The sequence below is a fragment of the Hyla sarda genome, chromosome 10 (assembly GCF_029499605.1).
Source record: "Hyla sarda isolate aHylSar1 chromosome 10, aHylSar1.hap1, whole genome shotgun sequence".
Taxonomy (NCBI): Eukaryota; Metazoa; Chordata; class Amphibia; order Anura; family Hylidae; genus Hyla; species Hyla sarda.
The window spans coordinates 12,590,377-12,609,295 of NC_079198.1; the positions used below are offsets into that span (position 1 = coordinate 12,590,377).

At 43.6% G+C, this 18,919-nt stretch overlaps 3 protein-coding genes across 5 annotated transcripts in view; 1 reads left to right on the forward strand and 2 right to left on the reverse strand.

Annotated features, from left to right (window-relative positions):
• Positions 1-18,919, reverse strand: part of LOC130294403 (interferon-inducible GTPase 5-like) — a 41,010-nt gene that overhangs the window by 5,884 nt on the left and 16,207 nt on the right. The window contains exon 1 of one of the 2 annotated variants that reach the window (XM_056544119.1): positions 3,947-4,072. The exons of the other annotated variant lie outside the window; for it this stretch is intronic. The gene's annotated coding sequence lies outside the window, so the exon portion shown is untranslated. Of the gene's footprint in view, positions 1-3,946; positions 4,073-18,919 lie in introns of those variants that run through there. 2 annotated transcript variants of the gene reach the window in all.
• The window catches only part of LOC130294402 (interferon-inducible GTPase 5-like), a 22,027-nt gene continuing 3,108 nt past the window's right edge, over positions 1-18,919 (reverse strand). The window contains exons 2-4 of one of the 2 annotated variants that reach the window (XM_056544116.1): positions 8,055-8,107; positions 7,878-7,939; positions 1-2,149 (exon numbers count right to left, since the gene is read on the reverse strand). In XM_056544116.1, coding sequence (XP_056400091.1) covers positions 889-2,149; positions 7,878-7,939; positions 8,055-8,066 — 1,335 coding nt within the window. In that variant the 5' untranslated portion in view covers positions 8,067-8,107 and the 3' untranslated portion in view covers positions 1-888. Of the gene's footprint in view, positions 2,150-4,353; positions 4,420-7,877; positions 7,940-8,054; positions 8,108-18,919 lie in introns of those variants that run through there. The other variant, XM_056544117.1, reaches the window with a different exon arrangement.
• LOC130294401 (heat shock cognate 71 kDa protein-like) overlaps positions 16,643-18,919 on the forward strand; it is a 19,687-nt gene continuing 17,410 nt past the window's right edge. Inside the window, exon 1 of the mRNA XM_056544115.1 lies at positions 16,643-16,801. The gene's annotated coding sequence lies outside the window, so the exon portion shown is untranslated. The remainder of the gene's footprint in view (positions 16,802-18,919) is intronic.

The following is an 18,919-nucleotide window of genomic DNA, read 5'->3' on the forward strand; positions in this document are numbered from 1 at the left end:
TCAAACAAATATCTGGAAATAAATATGCTTTAATATTACAATTTACATTTTATAAAACTACATGATTAATAAATTAAGTAGAAATTACACTAAACAAATCATAGGTAGCCACAATCCCACCCCTGTTACTGACATTACCACAAAATATACACCTACATATGACCCAAATACATCATTGCATGGAAGGCAAAAAATTAACCGATCAAACCTACAAAAAATTAACTCCCTATAAGAAGATTGCTAGATTGCTGTAATACTATACCTCTCCCTTTATGAGAATAGACAAATCAATACACAAACATCATAAAAAGATTGACGGAGTGAAGACCAAAACACGTCCTACGCTGCAGAATGAAGCTCTTCTCTGCAACTAGACCCTTTGCGTGCGCAATAGCGGCAGCCACAGCCAAAATTTACTAAAACCGCTCTGCGCGCAAGAGAGATTTCACAGCAGAGGACAGAGTCTAGATGCAGAGTGGAGCTCCACTTTGCAGCATAGGAGCCTCAGCACAGGGGAGGAGACGTTACTATGAGGATGCCGACTGGACGTCATTAGCATATACCTAATAACGGGAATTACAGACGAACTGAGGCATGGAGCCAAGAACTTCAAGTATCATTTTCATTGGTGTCAACCTCACTACAAGCCTCTACCCACAGGTTAGTGTGGACAATACTGATGACAAATTCTCTTTAATTTTCTATATGAAAAAAAAAAAGGATAAATTCAAGAAGTCAAAGGAACAATAGTGAACTCGTGCATACAAGGTAAACAAATTGGAATTAATTTATTGCCTTACACCCTATATAAATCATTTAACCGGATATTAATTACTATCTATAAAACTTTTGTTTTATTCCATATCTTATTCTTAGAAAGAAATATTCTTACACGTCTGACTCTAATGCCTTTCTAAGAACTCTCACTGCATCATCAGCAATCTCTTTAAGGAATCCATGGAGCATCCAGTATGTGGTACCAAATGAGATGCCCCCTGCTGCCATGCTACCTAGCACTGGGATATTGCTTACAGCATACTCAACTACCATGAGAGCCCCTACGACCCCTTTGCTTAGTAATTTGATGACAAGTTCTTTATTTATCTCTTGTATAACTAAAGGGGACTTTATCACAGATCGTAACTCACTGACATCTTTACCACACTTGTCGGCCAACCTTTCTAGTGACTGCTTATTCAAGCCAAAGGCACTTCTGTAGTCCTTCATAGCTTTTATCAGAATTCCTATATCACAAGCTATAGACAGTCCTGGGATTGGGACTGCAGCCACTGCACAAGAAAGAGTAGACCACATCCAGATGTATTTCCTCAGAGCCTCGCGCTTCTTCTCAAGAATTGGCAGAGAAATGTTGGGTAGAGAGATCAGGAATATGTGTTTCTTGTGTTCCGGAAGCTCCTTTTCTAGAGTATTCTGCATTTCATGGAAGTCGTACTTGTCCAGGTCCAGGCATGAGAGGAGAAACACTTGGGGCTTGGCGATTCCCCCATCATTGAGATGTTTAATGCAGTTATCTCGGATTTCTTTAAGTATGGCCTCTTCTTTGTAAGTCTTCTTCCTCCGTACCTGGGAGGCATGCAAGTCGGAGTCAACTTTGGATCTAACAAAGTAGAATTTCTTATCCATAGCTTGGATCTCCTTTGCCAGGTCAATGTCGTTTTGCTTGAAGCGTTCTGATGACATGATGATGAAAAAGTCATATTGACGAAACTGCACAGACTCTAGATAATCGGCTGCTTTAAAATTTGGAGTTCCTATTCCTGGAAGATCCCAAAACCTTACATTAGTATAATCCTGATGGGTGTAAGGTATTGGCTCCATCGTTGTCTCCACCACACCAGTTTGGGCAGAACCTTCTTCTTCATCATCCATACCACGGATGGCATTAATAAAAGTTGACTTTCCTGATCCTGACTCCCCTGTGACGGCGATGCTTAATGGGGCATTTTCTATTTCCTTAAGGTGTTGGTTGAGTCTTTCCGTTACTTCACAGAGGTCACCATCTTCTAAAGCAGAGTTAATTTCTTTTAATTCATCATCAGTGATCATCTCAAAAGAGTGGTCAGAATTGATTTCCTGCAGTTCTTCAGTGCGGGCGTTATAAGAAAAATCCATTTTCAAGTAAACTGACCTGAACAAAAATAAGAAAGGATTGGTGTGAGCGGAACTTGTTTTGCATAATAGCTAAGAAGATAGATATTTCGGCAGGATTGAACTGCCCCATTCACCAGAATATCATCTAGTCCCAATCTCTTTAAATTGAGTAGACTCCAACACCAAATTTTTGCCCAATATAAACTGAATAAGTAGTCACGGTATGCCGATCAGATGTCATGGCATCCGGAGGGATTCTCTAGAACTTGGTGGCTGCCATGACAAATCTGCTAGTACATAATGCTGATTTCACAATTCAATACAATGCAACTGCAGGGCATTATATTGTTTAAGCAATCGAACAATTGCTCACACAAATCCCCTAGGGGACTAAAATAATAATAATAACAAAATAAAAAATGTTTTTCAAATGTAAAATTATAAATCTAATAGAAATTCACCCTTTTTCTAAACTAACTTTACACAGGAGCTGCAGACCGTATAACAGATTGCAGTGCAGTTACATCTAGTGACTCACAGGGGGCGTCTTTGAGGATCATTCTCTTTCCTTTTCTTCTCTGTCTTGCTTAGACACCATGATGACTTCTTCCAACCGTGACTCTGCCAGAAAACATATTAGGTTCGGCACATTTCCCTACCCTTAGTGCCCTAAATAATGACTTTCTTGGTGCTTTGCATAATATGAAGGAGTAGGTGAGTGTGTTGGGGGAAGGGTAGGGGGATTAGGTGATGGTGAGTAGGTAATTTGCCATCTCTAGGTATATAGATAGTGCCCCTTGGTAGGTAGATAAGTAGTGCAGGAAGGTAGGTAGATAGGTAGTGCAGGTGGTAGGTAGGTAGAGCAGGTAGGTTGGCAGACAGTGAAGGTAGACAATCTCTATCTTCCCCCTTCCTCCGTCCCCGTCCTTCTATAAAAATCCCATTCACTTTTCCTCCACTCCTGCGCTGACATCATGGCCTTCTTTTTTTTCTCCAGTCTGATTGGCACAGGATGGTGCCCTGCTCTTCTCTATTAACCCTGCACGTCGCCCGGCCTAACGTCATCTCATCGCGCAGCACGCAGGGTGCGCAAGGCCTCGAACAGGTACAGTACTGGAGCAGGGATTCATGTTCAGTACTGAGTGGTGATACGTACATGGGTCAAATAAAAGAGTTATGTTTACTAAGGAAAAACCTAAGGCCCCTTGGGAACAGAGTTCCTTAAAGCTGAATCTTTATTTCTGTCCATATAAAATCACAGAAGTCCACACAACACTGTTATATCTGACATGTTTTAGTCATCCGTGACCTTAAAGGGGTATTCCAGGCAACAACATTTTATCCCTAGGGGATAAGATGTCTGATCGTGGGGGGCCCGCTCCTGGGACCCTCCGCGATCTCCCTGCAGCACCCGCATCCTATGCGGGGCTGCGTCTCTAGGTTTGTAAACCTCCAGGTTTCCGGGGACGTTACGTCACGCCACGCCCCCTCCATTCATGTCTATGGGAGGGGGCGTGACGGCAGTCACGCCCCCTCCCATAGACATGAATGGAGGGGGCGTGGCGTGACGTAACGTTCCCAGTACCGGAAACCCGGAGGTTTACGAAACTAGAGATGCAGCCCCGCATAGAATGCGGGTTCTGAAGGGAGATCACGGGGGTCCCAGCAGCGGGCCCCCCACGATCAGACATCTTATCCCCTAGGGATAAAATGTTGTTGCCTGGAATACTCCTGTAATCATAGATCGTGCTTAAATATATTACTGAGGAAAACTAAAAACGCAAAAATGAAAATTGGCTGTGTCCTTTAGGGGTTAAATAAAGGGCCTCTCTACCCGCATAGTTTCTATATTCTCCTCATGTTTTTGTTCTGCATGTAACATGTAAATATAGTCATTTTTGCTTTAGAAGTTTCAACCATTCTGAGCCATTCTGGAGGCTCCGGAGACCTGTACTTGGGCAGTCAGCCACCTACAGATACTTATCTGCCCCCTCCCCTTTATCTCTATAGGAGAGATTTATTTTCTTATAGTAAGATTTTTCTTGTTGCCCATAGCAACCAATCACAGCTCAGCTTTCAATTTACCACAGCAATAGGGGGATAGGGGATAAGATGCCTTAAGGCCAGAGTACCCCTTTAAACGCAAGCAAATATCTGGAAATAAAGAGATTAAAAGTTTTTATTTGCCCATAAAGAAATGTATTACAAAGTACAATTGGTCCTGCAAAAACAAGAACTCACATGGGTCTGTGGCTAGAAAAATAAGAGTTATGGGGGAGATTTATCAAAACCTGTCCAGAGGAAAAGTTGCCCAGTTGCCCATAGCAACCAATCAGATCACTGCTTTCATTTTTGAAAAGGCCTCTTGAAAATGAAAGAAGCGATCTGATTGGTTGCTATGGGCAACTGGGCAACTTTTCCTTTGCACAGGTTTTGATAAATTTCCCCCATAACTACCACAGTCCCCTAGAGTCACAATACTCTCCTCACAGTCATAGTATCCCCAGAACTACCACAGTGCCCCTATAGAGTCATAATACTCTCCTCACAGTCATAGTATCCCCAGAACTACCACAGTGCCCCTATAGAGTCATAATACTCTCCTCACAGCCATAGTATCCCCAGAACTACCACAGTGCCCCTATAGAGTCATAATACTCTCCTCACAGTCATAGTACCCCCAGAACTTCCACAGTGCCCCTATAGAGTCATAATACTCTCCTCACAGTCATAGTACCCACAGAACTACCACAGTGCCCCTATAGAGTCATAATACTCTCCTCACAGTCATAGTGCCCCAGAAATACCACAGTGCCCCTATAGAGTCATAATACTCTCCTCACAGTCATAGTATCCCCAGAACTACCACAGTGCCCCTATAGAGTCATAATACTCTCCTCACAGTCATAGTATCCCCAGAACTACCACAGTGCCCCTATAGAGTCATAATACTCTCCTCACAGTCATAGTGCCCCAGAAATACCACAGTGCCCCTATAGAGTCATAATACTCTCCTCACAGTCATAGTACCCCCAGAACTACCACAGTGCCCCTATAGAGTCATAATACTCTCCTCACAGTCATAGTATCCCCAGAACTACCACAGTGCCCCTATAGAGTCATAATACTCTCCTCACAGTCATAGTATCCCCAGAACTACCACAGTGCCCCTATAGAGTCATAATACTCTCCTCACAGTCATAGTATCCCCAGAACTACCACAGTGCCCCTATAGAGTCATAATACTCTCCTCACAGTCATAGTACCCCCAGAACTACCACAGTGCCCCTATAGAGTCATAATACTCTCCTCACAGTCATAGTATCCCCAGAACTACCACAGTGCCCCTATAGAGTCATAATACTCTCCTCACAGTCATAGTATCCCCAGAACTACCACAGTGCCCCTATAGAGTCATAATACTCTCCTCACAGTCATAGTATCCCCAGAACTACCACAGTGCCCCTATAGAGTCATAATACTCTCCTCACAGTCATAGTATCCCCAGAACTACCACAGTGCCCCTATAGAGTCATAATACTCTCCTCACAGTCATAGTATCCCCAGAACTACCACAGTGCCCCTATAGAGTCATAATACTCTCCTCACAGTCATAGTACCCCCAGAACTTCCACAGTGCCCCTATAGAGTCATAATACTCTCCTCACAGTCATAGTACCCACAGAACTACCACAGTGCCCCTATAGAGTCATAATACTCTCCTCACAGTCATAGTGCCCCAGAAATACCACAGTGCCCCTATAGAGTCATAATACTCTCCTCACAGTCATAGTACCCCCAGAACTACCACAGTGCCCCTATAGAGTCATAATACTCTCCTCACAGCCATAGTACCCCCAGAACTACCACAGTGCCCCCTATAGAGTCATAATACTCTCCTCACAGTCATAGTACCCCCAGAACTACCACAGTGCCCCTATAGAGTCATAATACTCTCCTCACAGTCATAGTACCCACAGAACTACCACAGTGCCCCTATAGAGTCATAATACTCTCCTCACAGCCATAGTACCCCCAGAAGTACCACAGTGCCCCTATAGAGTCATAATACTCTCCTCACAGTCATAGTACCCCCAGAAGTTTCACAGTGCCCCTATAGTCATAATACTCTCCTCACAGCCATAGTACCCCCAGAAGTTTCACAGTGCCCCTATAGAGTCATAATACACTCCTCACAATCATAGTACCTCCAGAACTACCACAGTGCCCCTATAGAGTCATAATACTCTCCTCACAGTCATAGTACCCCCAGAACTACCACAGTGCCCCTATAGAATCATAATACTCTCCTCACAGTCATAGTACCCCCAGAACTACCACAGTGCCCCCTATAGAGTCATAATACTCTCCTCACAGTCATAGTATCCCCAGAACTACCACAGTGCCCCCTATAGAGTCATAATACTCTCCTCACAGCCATAGTACCCCCAGAAGTTTCACAGTGCCCCTATAGAGTCATAATACTCTCCTCACAGTCATAGTACCCCCAGAAGTTTCACAGTGCCCCTATAGAGTCATAATACTCTCCTCACAGCCATAGTACCCCCAGAAGTTTCACAGTGCCCCTATAGAGTCATAATACACTCCTCACAATCATAGTACCTCCAGAACTACCACAGTGCCCCTATAGAGTCATAATACTCTCCTCACAGTCATAGTACCCCCAGAACTACCACAGTGCCCCTATAGAATCATAATACTCTCCTCACAGTCATAGTACCCCCAGAACTACCACAGTGCCCCCTATAGAGTCATAATACTCTCCTCACAGTCATAGTACCCCCAGAACTACCACAGTGCCCCCTATAGAGTCATAACACTCTCCTCACAGCCATAGTACCCCCAGAAGTTTCACAGTGCCCCTATAGAGTCATAATACTCTCCTCACAGCCATAGTACCCCCAGAACTACCACAGTGCCCCTATAGAGTCATAATACTCTCCTCACAGCCATAGTACCCCCAGAACTACCACAGTGCACCCTATAGTCATAATACTCTCCTCACAGTCATAGTACCCCCAGAACTACCACAGTGCCCCTATAGAGTCATAATACACTCCTCACAACCATAGTACCCCCAGAAGTTTCACAGTGCCCCTATAGAGTCATAATACTCTTCTCACAGTCATAGTATCCCCCAGAACTACCACAGTGCCCCCTATAGAGTCATAATACTCTCCTCACAGTCATAGTACCCCCAGAAATACCACAGTGCCCCTATAGAGTCATAATACTCTCCTCACAGTCATAGTACCTCCAGAACTACCACAGTGCCCCTATAGAGTCATAATACTCTCCTCACAGCCATAGTACCCCCAGAACTACCACAGTGCCCCCTATAGAGTCATAATACACTCCTCACAGTCATAGTACCTCCAGAACTACCACAGTGCCCCTATAGAGTCATAATACTCTCCTCACAGTCATAGTACCTCCAGAACTACCACAGTGCCCCTATAGAGTCATAATACTCTCCTCACAGCCATAGTACCCCCAGAACTACCACAGTGCCCCCTATAGAGTCATAATACTCTCCTCACAGCCATAGTACCCCCAGAACTACCACAGTGCCCCCTATAGAGTCATAATACACTCCTCACAGCCATAGTACCCCCAGAACTACCACAGTGCCCCTATAGAGTCATAATCCCCTCTGCACACCCACAGTCCTAGTGTTTTTGTAGATTTTTCAGAAATAAAACAAGTAAACATTTTAACATTAAACCAAGCACTGACAACCTTACCTCCTAGTGTAACCCAGGGGTGTCTCGTCTTCTGGTCTCCTGATTTTGTTCTGCACTTTTACCTTTACATGGAGAAAAGGATAAGTTTCATTTCCTGGAAACTGAAAGTGAAGGCGTGCAAGTTTCCTTTTCCATTCCTCATTTGTTTATTTATTTTATTTTTCCTGAAATCTTTACCTTTTTCGCCATCTGCTGGCCATTTACAGGAAGTGCAGGAAAATCCCATTATGCTGTGGGAAATATGGAAAAATTCTTTTAAAGGGGTTCTCCGGTGGAAAACTTTTTTTTTAAATTATTATTTTATTTTTTTTAAATCAACTGGTGCCAGAAAGTTAAACAGATTTGTAAATGACTTCTATTAAAAAAAAATCTTAATCCTTCCAGTACTTATCAGCTGCTGAATACTACAGAGGAAATTACGTTTTGGAACACAGAGCTCTCTGCTGACATCTCTGTCCTTTTTAAGAACTGTCCAGAGTAGGAGAAAATCCCCATAGAAAACATATGCTGCTCTGGACAGTTCCTAAAATGGACAGAAGTGTCAGCAGAGAGCACTGTGCTCGTGATGTCAGCAGAGAGCTCTGTGTTCCAAAAAGAAAATCATTTTCCTCTGTAGTATTCAGCAGCTAATAAGTACCGGAAGGATTAAGATTTTTGAATAGAAGTAATTTACAAATCTGTTTAACTTTCTGGCACCAGTTGATTTAAAGAAAAAAAGTTTTCTACCCGAGTACCCTTTTAAATTCCTCAACCCAGTGTTTCCCAACCAGGGTGCCTCCAGCTGTTGCAAAACTACAACTCCCAGCATGCCCGGACAGCCAAAGGCTGTCCGGGCATGCTGGGAGTTGTAGTTTTGCAACAGCTGGGGCACCCTGGTTGGAAAGCCTTGCCTAAACCCCTTGAAGGACACAGCACTAGACTAGACCTCAACAATGTAATTTTTTTTCAGGACAAGTTGTAATTTTTTTTATTATTATTGAAATAATTTTGGGGAACATATATAAATTTTATTACATTTTTGGGTGGTATTGGAAAAAACAAACAGCAATTCCACCATTGTTTTTAGAGATTTATATTTACAGCGCCACCGTGCCATGGGCGTTGACACCCAAATGACTTAGAGAAGGCATTGTTGCTGCCCATTAAAGGGGTATTCTAGGATTTTTGTTTTATTTGACTATGCTACAGGGGCTGTAAAGTTAGTGTAGTTCCTAATATAGTGTCTGTACCTGTGTGTGACGGTTTTCTCCCAATTCTTCTCTGATTTTCACCCCAATATGACATAACAGTACATGACGGTGATGGCTGTGCCCGCAACATTACTTGCTGGTGCCAGCTGTATAAGGCTGGGTTCACACCAAGTTTTGTCCCATACGGGAGCGCATACGGCAGGAGGGAGCTAAAACCTCGCGCTCCCGTATGTGACCGTATGCGCTCCCGTATGTCATTCACTTCAATGAGCCGACCGGAGTGAAACGTTCGGTCCGGTCGGCTCATTTTTGCGCCGTATGCGCTTTTACAACCGGACCTAAAACCGTGGAGCGCGAGGTTTTAGCTCCCTCCTGCCGTATGCGCTCCCGTATGGGACAAAACGTAGTGTGGACCCAGCCTTAGGCTGGGTTCACACCAAGTTTTGTTAAATACGGTTCCCGTATACGGTTGGGAGGAGGGGTGGGCGGGGCTTAATCTCGGCGCCCGCACTCAGCCGTATTCGGGAACCGTATTTAATGCAAGTCTATGAGCCGACCGGAGTGAACCGCAGCCTCCGGTCGGCTTCGTTTTCGGCCGTATGCGGTTTCCCGACCGTAGGCAAAAATGTGGTCGACCGCGTTTTTGCCTACGGTCGGGAAACCGCATATGGCCGAAAACGAAGCCGACCGGAGGCTGCGGTTCACTCCAGTCGGCTCATAGACATGCATTAAATACGGTTCCCGAATACGGCTGAGTGCGGGCGCCGCGATTAAGCCCCGCCCCCCCTCCTCCCAGCCGTATACGGGAACCGTATTTAACAAAACGTGGTGTGAACCCAGCCTTACACACCCAGAACCCGGGTCTACTGACTGGGATCAAAGAAAACGTAAGACTTGATCAAGTAACCCCTTAGATGCTGCAGTCTAAGGGGTTAGCACCCATGTTATCTAAATGGTTAATGGGGTACTCCCGTGGAATTTATTTTTCTTTTTTTTAATCAACTGGTACCAGAAAGTTAAACAGATTTGTAAATCACTTCTATTAAAAGAAAATCTTAATCCTTCCAGTACCTATTAGCAGCTGTATACTAGAGAGGAAATGCTTTTCTTTTTGGATTTCTCTGATGTCATGACCACAGTGCTCTCTGCTGACCTCTGCTGTCCATTTTAGGAACTGTCCAGATCAGACAAACATATGCTGCTCTGGACAGTTCCTAAAATGGAAAGCAGAGGTCAGCAGAGAGCACTGTGGTCATGACAGAAAAGAAATCCAAAAATAAAATCAGTTCCTCTGTAGTATACAGCCCCTAAAAAGTACTGGAAGGATTAAGATTTTTTAATAGAAGTAATTTACAAATCGGTTTAACTTTAAAGTTTTCCACGAGAGTACCCCTTTAACCATTTAGATAACACAGGTGTTAACCCCTTAGACTGCAGCATCTAAGGGGTTACATGATCAAGACTTATGTTTTCTTTGATCACAGTCAGTAGACCCGGGTTCTGGGTGTATAATACAGCTGGCACTCACAAGTAATGTTGCGGGCACAGCCATCACCGCCATGTACTGTCACTTTGCGGCGCTGACTGGCCAACTATGATGATATGTAAGTCCTGAGGCTTCAAGTGGTTGAGGAATAACATGGCTGCTGCTGTCCTATATCTGTCCAGGTAATGTGCGGTATTACAGCTCACTCACAATGTTGAGCAGCATAGGCCATATTCGAATTCACAATATTTCACGAATATATGGATGAATATTCGTCATATATTCGCTAAATTGGCATATTCGTAAAATTCGCGGTTTATTTTCGCATATGCAAAAATTCGCGCATGCGAAAATTAGCATATACGAAAATTAGCATATAGAAAAATTAGCAAATGCGAAAATTCGCACTCCAGTCTCACACAGTAGTATTAGAGGCTTCTTTACACCACGTAAGCTGGAAGCAGAGAGGGGTGATCACTGTGATGTGTACTGTGAAGAAAAAAACCGAATATTCGTAATTACGAATATATAGCGCTATATTCGCGAATATTCGTGAATTCGCAAATATGCGATATTCGCGAATAAAATTTGCATTGCGAATATTCGCGAGCAACACTAGTCACAATCACTTCAGTGGAGCTAAGGTAAGGGTGCTGCCCAGACATGTCAAAAGTTAAAGGGGTACTCCACTGGAAAACATTTTTTTTTTTTTTTTAATATCAACTGGTGTCAGAAAGTTAAACAGATTTATAAATTACTTCTAATTAAACATTGTGGTTACCCCGTACCCTTGCTGTCCTGACAGGCAGCCCCCCCCCCCTACAGTGTCCCCTGGGCCCCTTGCATCTGTCCCCCCATGTAAATATGTTTCTAATGTATTATACCATGTAATGTGTTCAGAAAGCGTTGTCACTTTAAGACTGTTTACCATGTGACTTGTCATGTGATTGTTACCCAGGAGGTACCAGTGATCAGGTGATCTCAGGGGTGACCTATGGTCTCCCTGCTAGTCTCCCCCATATAAGCCCTGGGTGGAGCTTCTCTCTCTTTCCTTACAAGTCTTTGCTGAGGTCAAGTCAAGTCCTACAGAGTCCAGAGTCATAGGAGTCCAGTCTGCAGCCACAAGAGGCTACAAGTCACCACAGTCTCAGTATTGTCAGTCACAGTCATCATTTGTCAAGTCAGTGTGGCCTGCATCAAACTGACCCCATCTACTAAAAGTCCCAGCAAGCCCACAAGGTTTCTGAAGTCACTGGTCACCTCCGTGGTCCCTGGCTGAACTGTATCGACTTTACCATCTGTCTACCCTCAGTAAAGCTACCGTTATCCGTAACTTAGCGTCAGAGTCATTATTGCCCATGTGCCTATCCCAGGATACAGCGCTATACCTTCAGGTGGTTTCGAGGATACACCACGCCCTGGCATCACGAATACAAGAGGTTAATTCCATCTGCCCCTAGGGTAACAACATCTGCCCTCATCAAACCCCGTTACCACAAAATCTTAATCCTTCCAGGACTTATCAGCTGCTGTATACTCCAGAGGAAGTTGTGTAGTTCTTTCTAGTCTGACCACAGTGCTCTCTGCTGACACCACCGTCCGTGTCAGGAACTGTCCAGAGCAGGAGCAAATCCCCATAGCAAACCTCTCCTGCTCCGGACAGTTCCTGACACGGACAGAGGTGTCAGCAGAGAGCACTGTGGTCAGACAGAAAGGAAATTCAAAAATAAAATAATTTCCTGTGTAGCATACAACAGCTGATAAGTGCTGGAAGGATTAAGATTTTTTAATAGAAGTAATTTGCAAATCTGTTTAACTTTCTGGCACCAGTTGATTAAAAAAATAATAATAATAATAATAATGTTTTCCAATGGAGTACCCCTTTAAGATTGATCGGGGTCCAGGTGCTGAGACCCAATTTCGTTATCAGTTATAGCTTTGTGAAGGGGATCCCAATACTGAGAACCTGATCCATCTTAAAGGGGTACTCCAGCCCTAAGACATCTTATCCCCTATCCAAAGGGGACCCCAGCAATCTTGCGTTCGGCACCAGCTCTTTGAGTTGCACGCCGCGCTTCTAGCTCACAAACTGGCGGGTGCCGACCACGGGGCCGGAGTATCGTGACGTCACGCCCCGCCCCCCACTATGCAAATCTATGGTAGGGGGCGTGACGGCCGCCTTATTTTTCCTCCCTGAAATCTTTACCTTTTTCGCCATCTGCTGGCCATTTACAGGAAGTGCAGTGTTTCCCAACCAGGGTGCCTCCAGCTGTTGCAAAACTACAACTCCCGGGCATGCTGGGAGTCTTAGTTTAGCAACAGCTGGAGGCACCCTGGTTCGGAAGCCTTGACTTAACCCCTTGAAGGACACGCCCCCTCCCATGGACTTGCATAGCGGGGGCGGGGGCGTGACGTCACGATACTCCGTTCCTGTGTTCGGCACCCGGCAGTTTGTGAGCTGGAAGCGCAGCGTGCAGCTCAAAGAGGTAGGTGCCGAATGCAAGATTGCTGGGGTCCCTGCGGTCAGACATCTTATCCCCTATCCTTTGGATAGGGGATAAGATGTCTTAGGGCCAGAGTACCCCTTTAACTGAGCAATGAGTCAAAAATTTGTATAAATGACCGTAAGGCTTTAAAGGGGTACTCCGGTGAAAACCTTTTTTCTTTTAAATCAACTGGTGGCAGAAAGTTAAACATATTTGTAAATGACTTCTATTAAAAAATCTTAATCCTTCCTGTACTTATTAGCTGCTGAGTACTACAGAGGAAATTCTTTTCTTTTTGGAATGCTCTCTGATGACATCACGAGCACAGTGCTCTCTGCTGACGTTATAATAATAATAACACTTTATTTATTGTTGTCCTTAGTGGGATTTGAACCCAAGTCCCCAGCACTGCAAGGCAGCAGTGCTAACCACTGAGCCACCATGCTGCCCTTAGCATACATCTGCTATGCATGGTTGCTAAAATGGACAGAGATGTCAGCAGAGAGCACTGTGCTCGTGATGTCATCAGTGTTCCAAAAAGAAAGGAATTTCCTCTGTAGCATTCAGCAGCTAATAAGTACTGGAAGGATTAAGATTTTTTAATAGAAGTAATTTACAAATATGTTTATCTTTCTGCCACCAGTTTATTTAAAAGAAAAAAGGTTTTCACCGGAGTACCCCTTTAATAAATATCAGATTGACGTTACCTCTCGCTGACACATGGGGGCGCAATATGAGATAGTTCCATGTCACCAGGGCAACAATGTAAGTAAATAATATTGTCAGAGCGATACTACTACTCCAACTTCATCTCCCCCACCGGCTTCTAAATCTGTCCTAATATAATATCCCGTCCCCGTATCCTGCCCCCACCACCATATTTGGATTAGCTTCCTTCTGTATCATAGTTAGGACCTTATCACAGAGATGGATCTGGGCCAACCTGACTGCAGAGTTTATATTAAAGGGGTTATCCAGGAAAAAACTTTTTTTTATATATCAACTGGCTCCAGAAAGTTAAACAGATTTGTAAATTACTTCTATTAAAAAATCTTAATCCTTTCAGTACTTATGAGCTTCTGAAGTTATGGTTGTTCTTTTCTGTCTAAGTGCTCTCTGACGACACGTGTCTCGGGAACCGCCCAGTTTAGAAGCAAATTCCCATAGCAAACCTCTTCTAAACTGGGCGTTTCCCGAGACAGGTGTCATCAGAGAGCACTTAGACAGAAAAGAACAACCTAAACTTCAGAAGCTCATAAGTACTGAAAGGATTAAGATTTTTTAATAGAAGTAATTTACAAATCTGTTTAACTTTCTGGAGCCAGTTGATATATATAAAAAAATTTTTTTCCAGGAATACCCCTTTAAGATGTACAGCAGTGGTCTTCAACCTGCGGACCTCCAGATATTGCAAAACTACAACTCCCAGCATGCCCGGACAGCCGTTGGCTGTCCGGGCATGCTGGGAGCTGTAGTTTTGCAACATCTGCAGGTCCACAGGTTGGAGACCACTGATCTATAGACTAATTCCACCCGCACCTCCAACACCCCCGCCCCCCCCGACACCCCCGGCGTGGCAGGGTGACCACCACCTGTGCATCTGAACTCTGACATTCAACACCTCTAAAGAAAGCTGCAGCTCTGCGCTGGTGTCACCTCCTTAAAAATAACCCTCAACTCCTACACCGGCCACTTGTGCCAACTACTGAAGGATAAATCATAGGATGTTTTAAGCCCCGCCCCCATCACCCCAAAAGTAGCATAAAAAGTCCCATAAAAATATTTTATATTGCAGCTGATAAGTACTGGAAGGATTAAGAAGTCATTTACAAATCTGTTTAAAGGGGTACCCCACTGGAAAACATTTTCTTTTAAATCAACTGGTGCTAGAAAGTTAAACAGATTTGTAAATTACTTCTATTAAAAAAAAATCTTAATCCTTCCAGTACTTATCAGCTGCTGTTATGATCCACAGGAAGTCCTTTTCTTTTTACATTTCCTTTCTGTCTTTTCTACAGTGCTCTCTGCTGACACCTCTGTCCATGTCAGGAACTGTTCAGAGCAGGTTAGGTTTTGCTATGGGGATTTGCCCCTGCTCTGGACAGTTCCTGACATGGACAGAGGTGTCAGCAGAGAGCACTGTGGTCAGACTGGAAAAAAATTATTAAAAACCGAAATAACTTCCTTTGGAGCATACAGTGGCTGATAAGTACTGGAAGGATTAAGATTTTTAAATAGAAGTAATTTACAAATCTGTTTTACTTTCTGGCACCAGTTGATTTAAAAAAAATAATAATAGTAATAATAATGTTTACCAGCGGAGTACCCCTTTAACAGTCTGGCACCAGTTGATTTAAATATATATATATATTTTTTTTTTTTTACCAGCGGAGTACCCCTTTAACTTTCTGGCACCAGTTGATTTGAAATAAATAAATGTTTACCAGCGGAGTACCCCTTTAACTTTCTGGCACCAGTTGATTTAAAATAAATAAATAAATAAATGTTTGCCAGCGGAGTACCCCTTTAACTTTCTGGCACCAGTTGATTTAAAATAAATAAATAAATGTTTATCAGCAGAGTACCCCTTTAACAGTCTGGCACCAGTTGATTTAAATATATTTTTTTTTATACCAGCGGAGTACCCCTTTAACTTTATGGCACCAGTTGATTTAAAATAAATAACTAAATAAATGTTTACCAGCGGAGTACCCCTTTAGCTTTCTGGCACCAGTTGATTTAAAATAAATAAATAAATCTTTACCAGCGGAGTACCCCTTTAGCTTTCTGGCACCAGTTGATTTAAAATAAAAAAATAAAAAAATAAATGTTTACCAGCGGAGTACCCCTTTAACAGTCTGGCACCAGTTGATTTAATTTTTTTTTTTTTGCCAGCGGAGTACCCCTTTAACTTTCTGGCACCAGTTGATTTAAAATAAATAAATAAATGTTTACCAGCGGAGTACCCCTTTAACAGTCTGGCACCAGTTGATTGAATTTTTTATTTTATTTTTGCCAGCAGAGTACCCCTTTAACAGTCTGGCACCAGTTTTTTTTTTTTTTTTTTGCCAGCAGAGTACCCCTTTAACAGTCTGGCACCAGTTTTATTTTTTTTTGCCAGCGGAGTATCCCTTTAACAGTCTGGCACCAGTTTTTTTTTTTTGCCAGCAGAGTACCCCTTTAACAGTCTGGCACCAGTTTTTTTTTTTGCCAGCAGAGTACCCCTTTAACTTTGGGGCACCAGTCGATTTAAAAAAAGAAAAAAAATGTTTTCCACCGGAGTACCCCTTTAAGGTATAGCACAGCAGGTTTCCGTGCTATCCTGTGTAACCCCACTGCTAGTACAACATTTCTGCCGATGACACATTCAGCTCTGCTACATCTATATGAACGTATTAATATCTCTAACCTATCAGGACCTTCCTTTATGTTGCAGAATTAGCTTTTTTTTGGCCTGAACAAACTTCGGCGCCGAATGTATTTGCCCAGTATGGTCTTCTGGTGACTTTTTTTTTTTTTTTTTCGATAAATCGAAGCCAAAATCCAGAATATTCTCTTCTCGCCCGCCTGCTGGGCTCACCCTCCCTCCATGTGAACTGTTTCTGCGTGACTGCCAAGGGGGGGTGGGCAGAGGGTGGAGAGGAATACAGGGACATCTAGAAGCTTCTGAATCCCGTCACAGCTGTGCGGAGCTGGGTCGGCAGTGTATATAGAGGGAGTCCGCAGGCAGACAGCGAGCGTCATCCCAGGGCACTGGCACAGGTGAGGCGCGCCAACGGGCACACAGACCGGCGCCGTCTACCTACGCTGCGTTTTGTCCACAGCGAACCTGCCGCATTGCGCGAATAGTCAGGCGACAAACGCAGCCCTGCTACATCTGCGTTGGCGACGTAGCGACTTCTCCGCATCGTCCGCGACGGTGTCAGCGTAGATAAAGTCGCATGAGCTGCCGCGCGGTGTTAACCCTTAAACTGCTGCCTCGCTTGCTCCGTTCACGCCGCCCACGCCCAATCCACGCCACCTTACCTAGTGTCCTCGGTAGGTGGCGTGGATTGGGCGTGGGCGGCGTGAACTTTAAAAAAAGTTTGACCCGACGCCGAACGCACACGTGCAAGAGCTGCGGATCGACAGTCTGTTGTTCTCTGTTGTCAGCCACTGTTATAATGCTACTGCTACTTTTTGGGGCTTTTGGGGGTAGTGGCCCTTTAACTGTGGATTACCGGCCCCCCTTAAAGGGCTTATCTATCTGCAGCTACATGTGCCACCTTCTATGTATTTACATATGTATGGTAACCATGATAGCAGGTGTTAAAGGGGCACTCTGCACCTAGTCATCTTATCCCCTATCCAAAGGATGGGAAGTAAGATGTCCAGGGGCGGAGAACCCCTTTAAGCACTATACTGATGATCCCGTATTGACATGCAGCAGTGGTATTGTCTGTGTGTGTGAATGTGATAGAACATCATGCAAAATGGGCGACTGAGACTTATACCTAGATCATGGGCTCCTATCCTCGTAGAATATTTTAAGGCAGTGTTTCGCAACCAGTGTGCCTCCAGCTGTTGCAAAACTACAACTCCCAGCATGCCCGGACAGCCTTCGGCTGTCCGGGCATGCTGGGAATTGTAGTTTTGCAACAGCTGGAGGCACACTGCTTGGGAAACACTGCTTTAAAGGGGTACTCCGGTGGACAACTTTTTTTTTTTTTTTTTTTTATCCACTGGTGCCAGAAAGTAACAGATTTGTAAATGACTTCTATTAAAATATCTTAATCCTTCCAGTACGTATTAGCTGCTGAATACTACAGAGGAAATTCTTTTCTTTTTGGAACACAGAGCTCTCTGCTGACATCACGAGCACAGTGCTCTCTGCTGACATCTCTGTCCATTTTAGGAACTGTCCAGAGCAGCATATGTTTGCTATGGGGATTTTTCTCCTACTCTGGACAGTTCTTAAAATGGACAGAGATGTCAGCAGAGAGCACTGTGGTCGTGATGTCAGCAGAGAGCTCTGTGTTCCAAAAAGAAAATAATTTCCTCTGCAGTATTCAGCAGCTAATACGTACTGGAAGGATTAAGATATTTTAATATAAGTAATTTACAAATCTGTTGAACTTTCTGGCACCAGTTTTCCACCGGTGTACCCCTTTAAGGGCTATAAAAAATTGGAATGCAGTAAGCTCCCCCTAGTGGCAGCTACAGGCATGCTGGAATTAATTATTTAAGGGGTATTCCAGGAAAAAAAAAATGTGTGTGTGTGTGTGTGTGTATATATATATATATATATATATATATATATATATATATCAACTGGCTCCAGAAAGTTAAACAGGTTTGTAAATTACTTCTATTACAAAATCTTAATCCTTCCAATAATTATCAGCTGCTGAAGTTGAGTTGTTCTTTTCTGTCTGGCAATAGTGCTCTCTGCTGACATCTCTGCTTGTCTCGGGAACTGCACACAGTAGAAGAGGTTTGCTATGGGGATTTGCTTCTACTCTGGACAGTTCCCGAGACAGTTGTCATCAGAGAGCACTTAGACAGGAAAGAACAACTCAACTTCAGCAGCTCATAAGTACTGAAAGGATTACGAATTTTTAATAGAAATAATATAAAAATCGGTTTAACTTGCTGGAGCCAGTTGATATAATATTATATATATATATATATATATATATATATATATATATATATAAAATATATATATATATATATATATATATATATATATATATACATATAAAAGTATACTGGATAACCCCTTTAACTTTATCACGGTAAGCATGGGAAGCCATGTGCAAGATGAGCAGAGCACTCCCTAATGCTCTGGGCTTGTCAGGCAGGGGCTGACCACACCGTCATCTCAGTCCTGAATCTGTG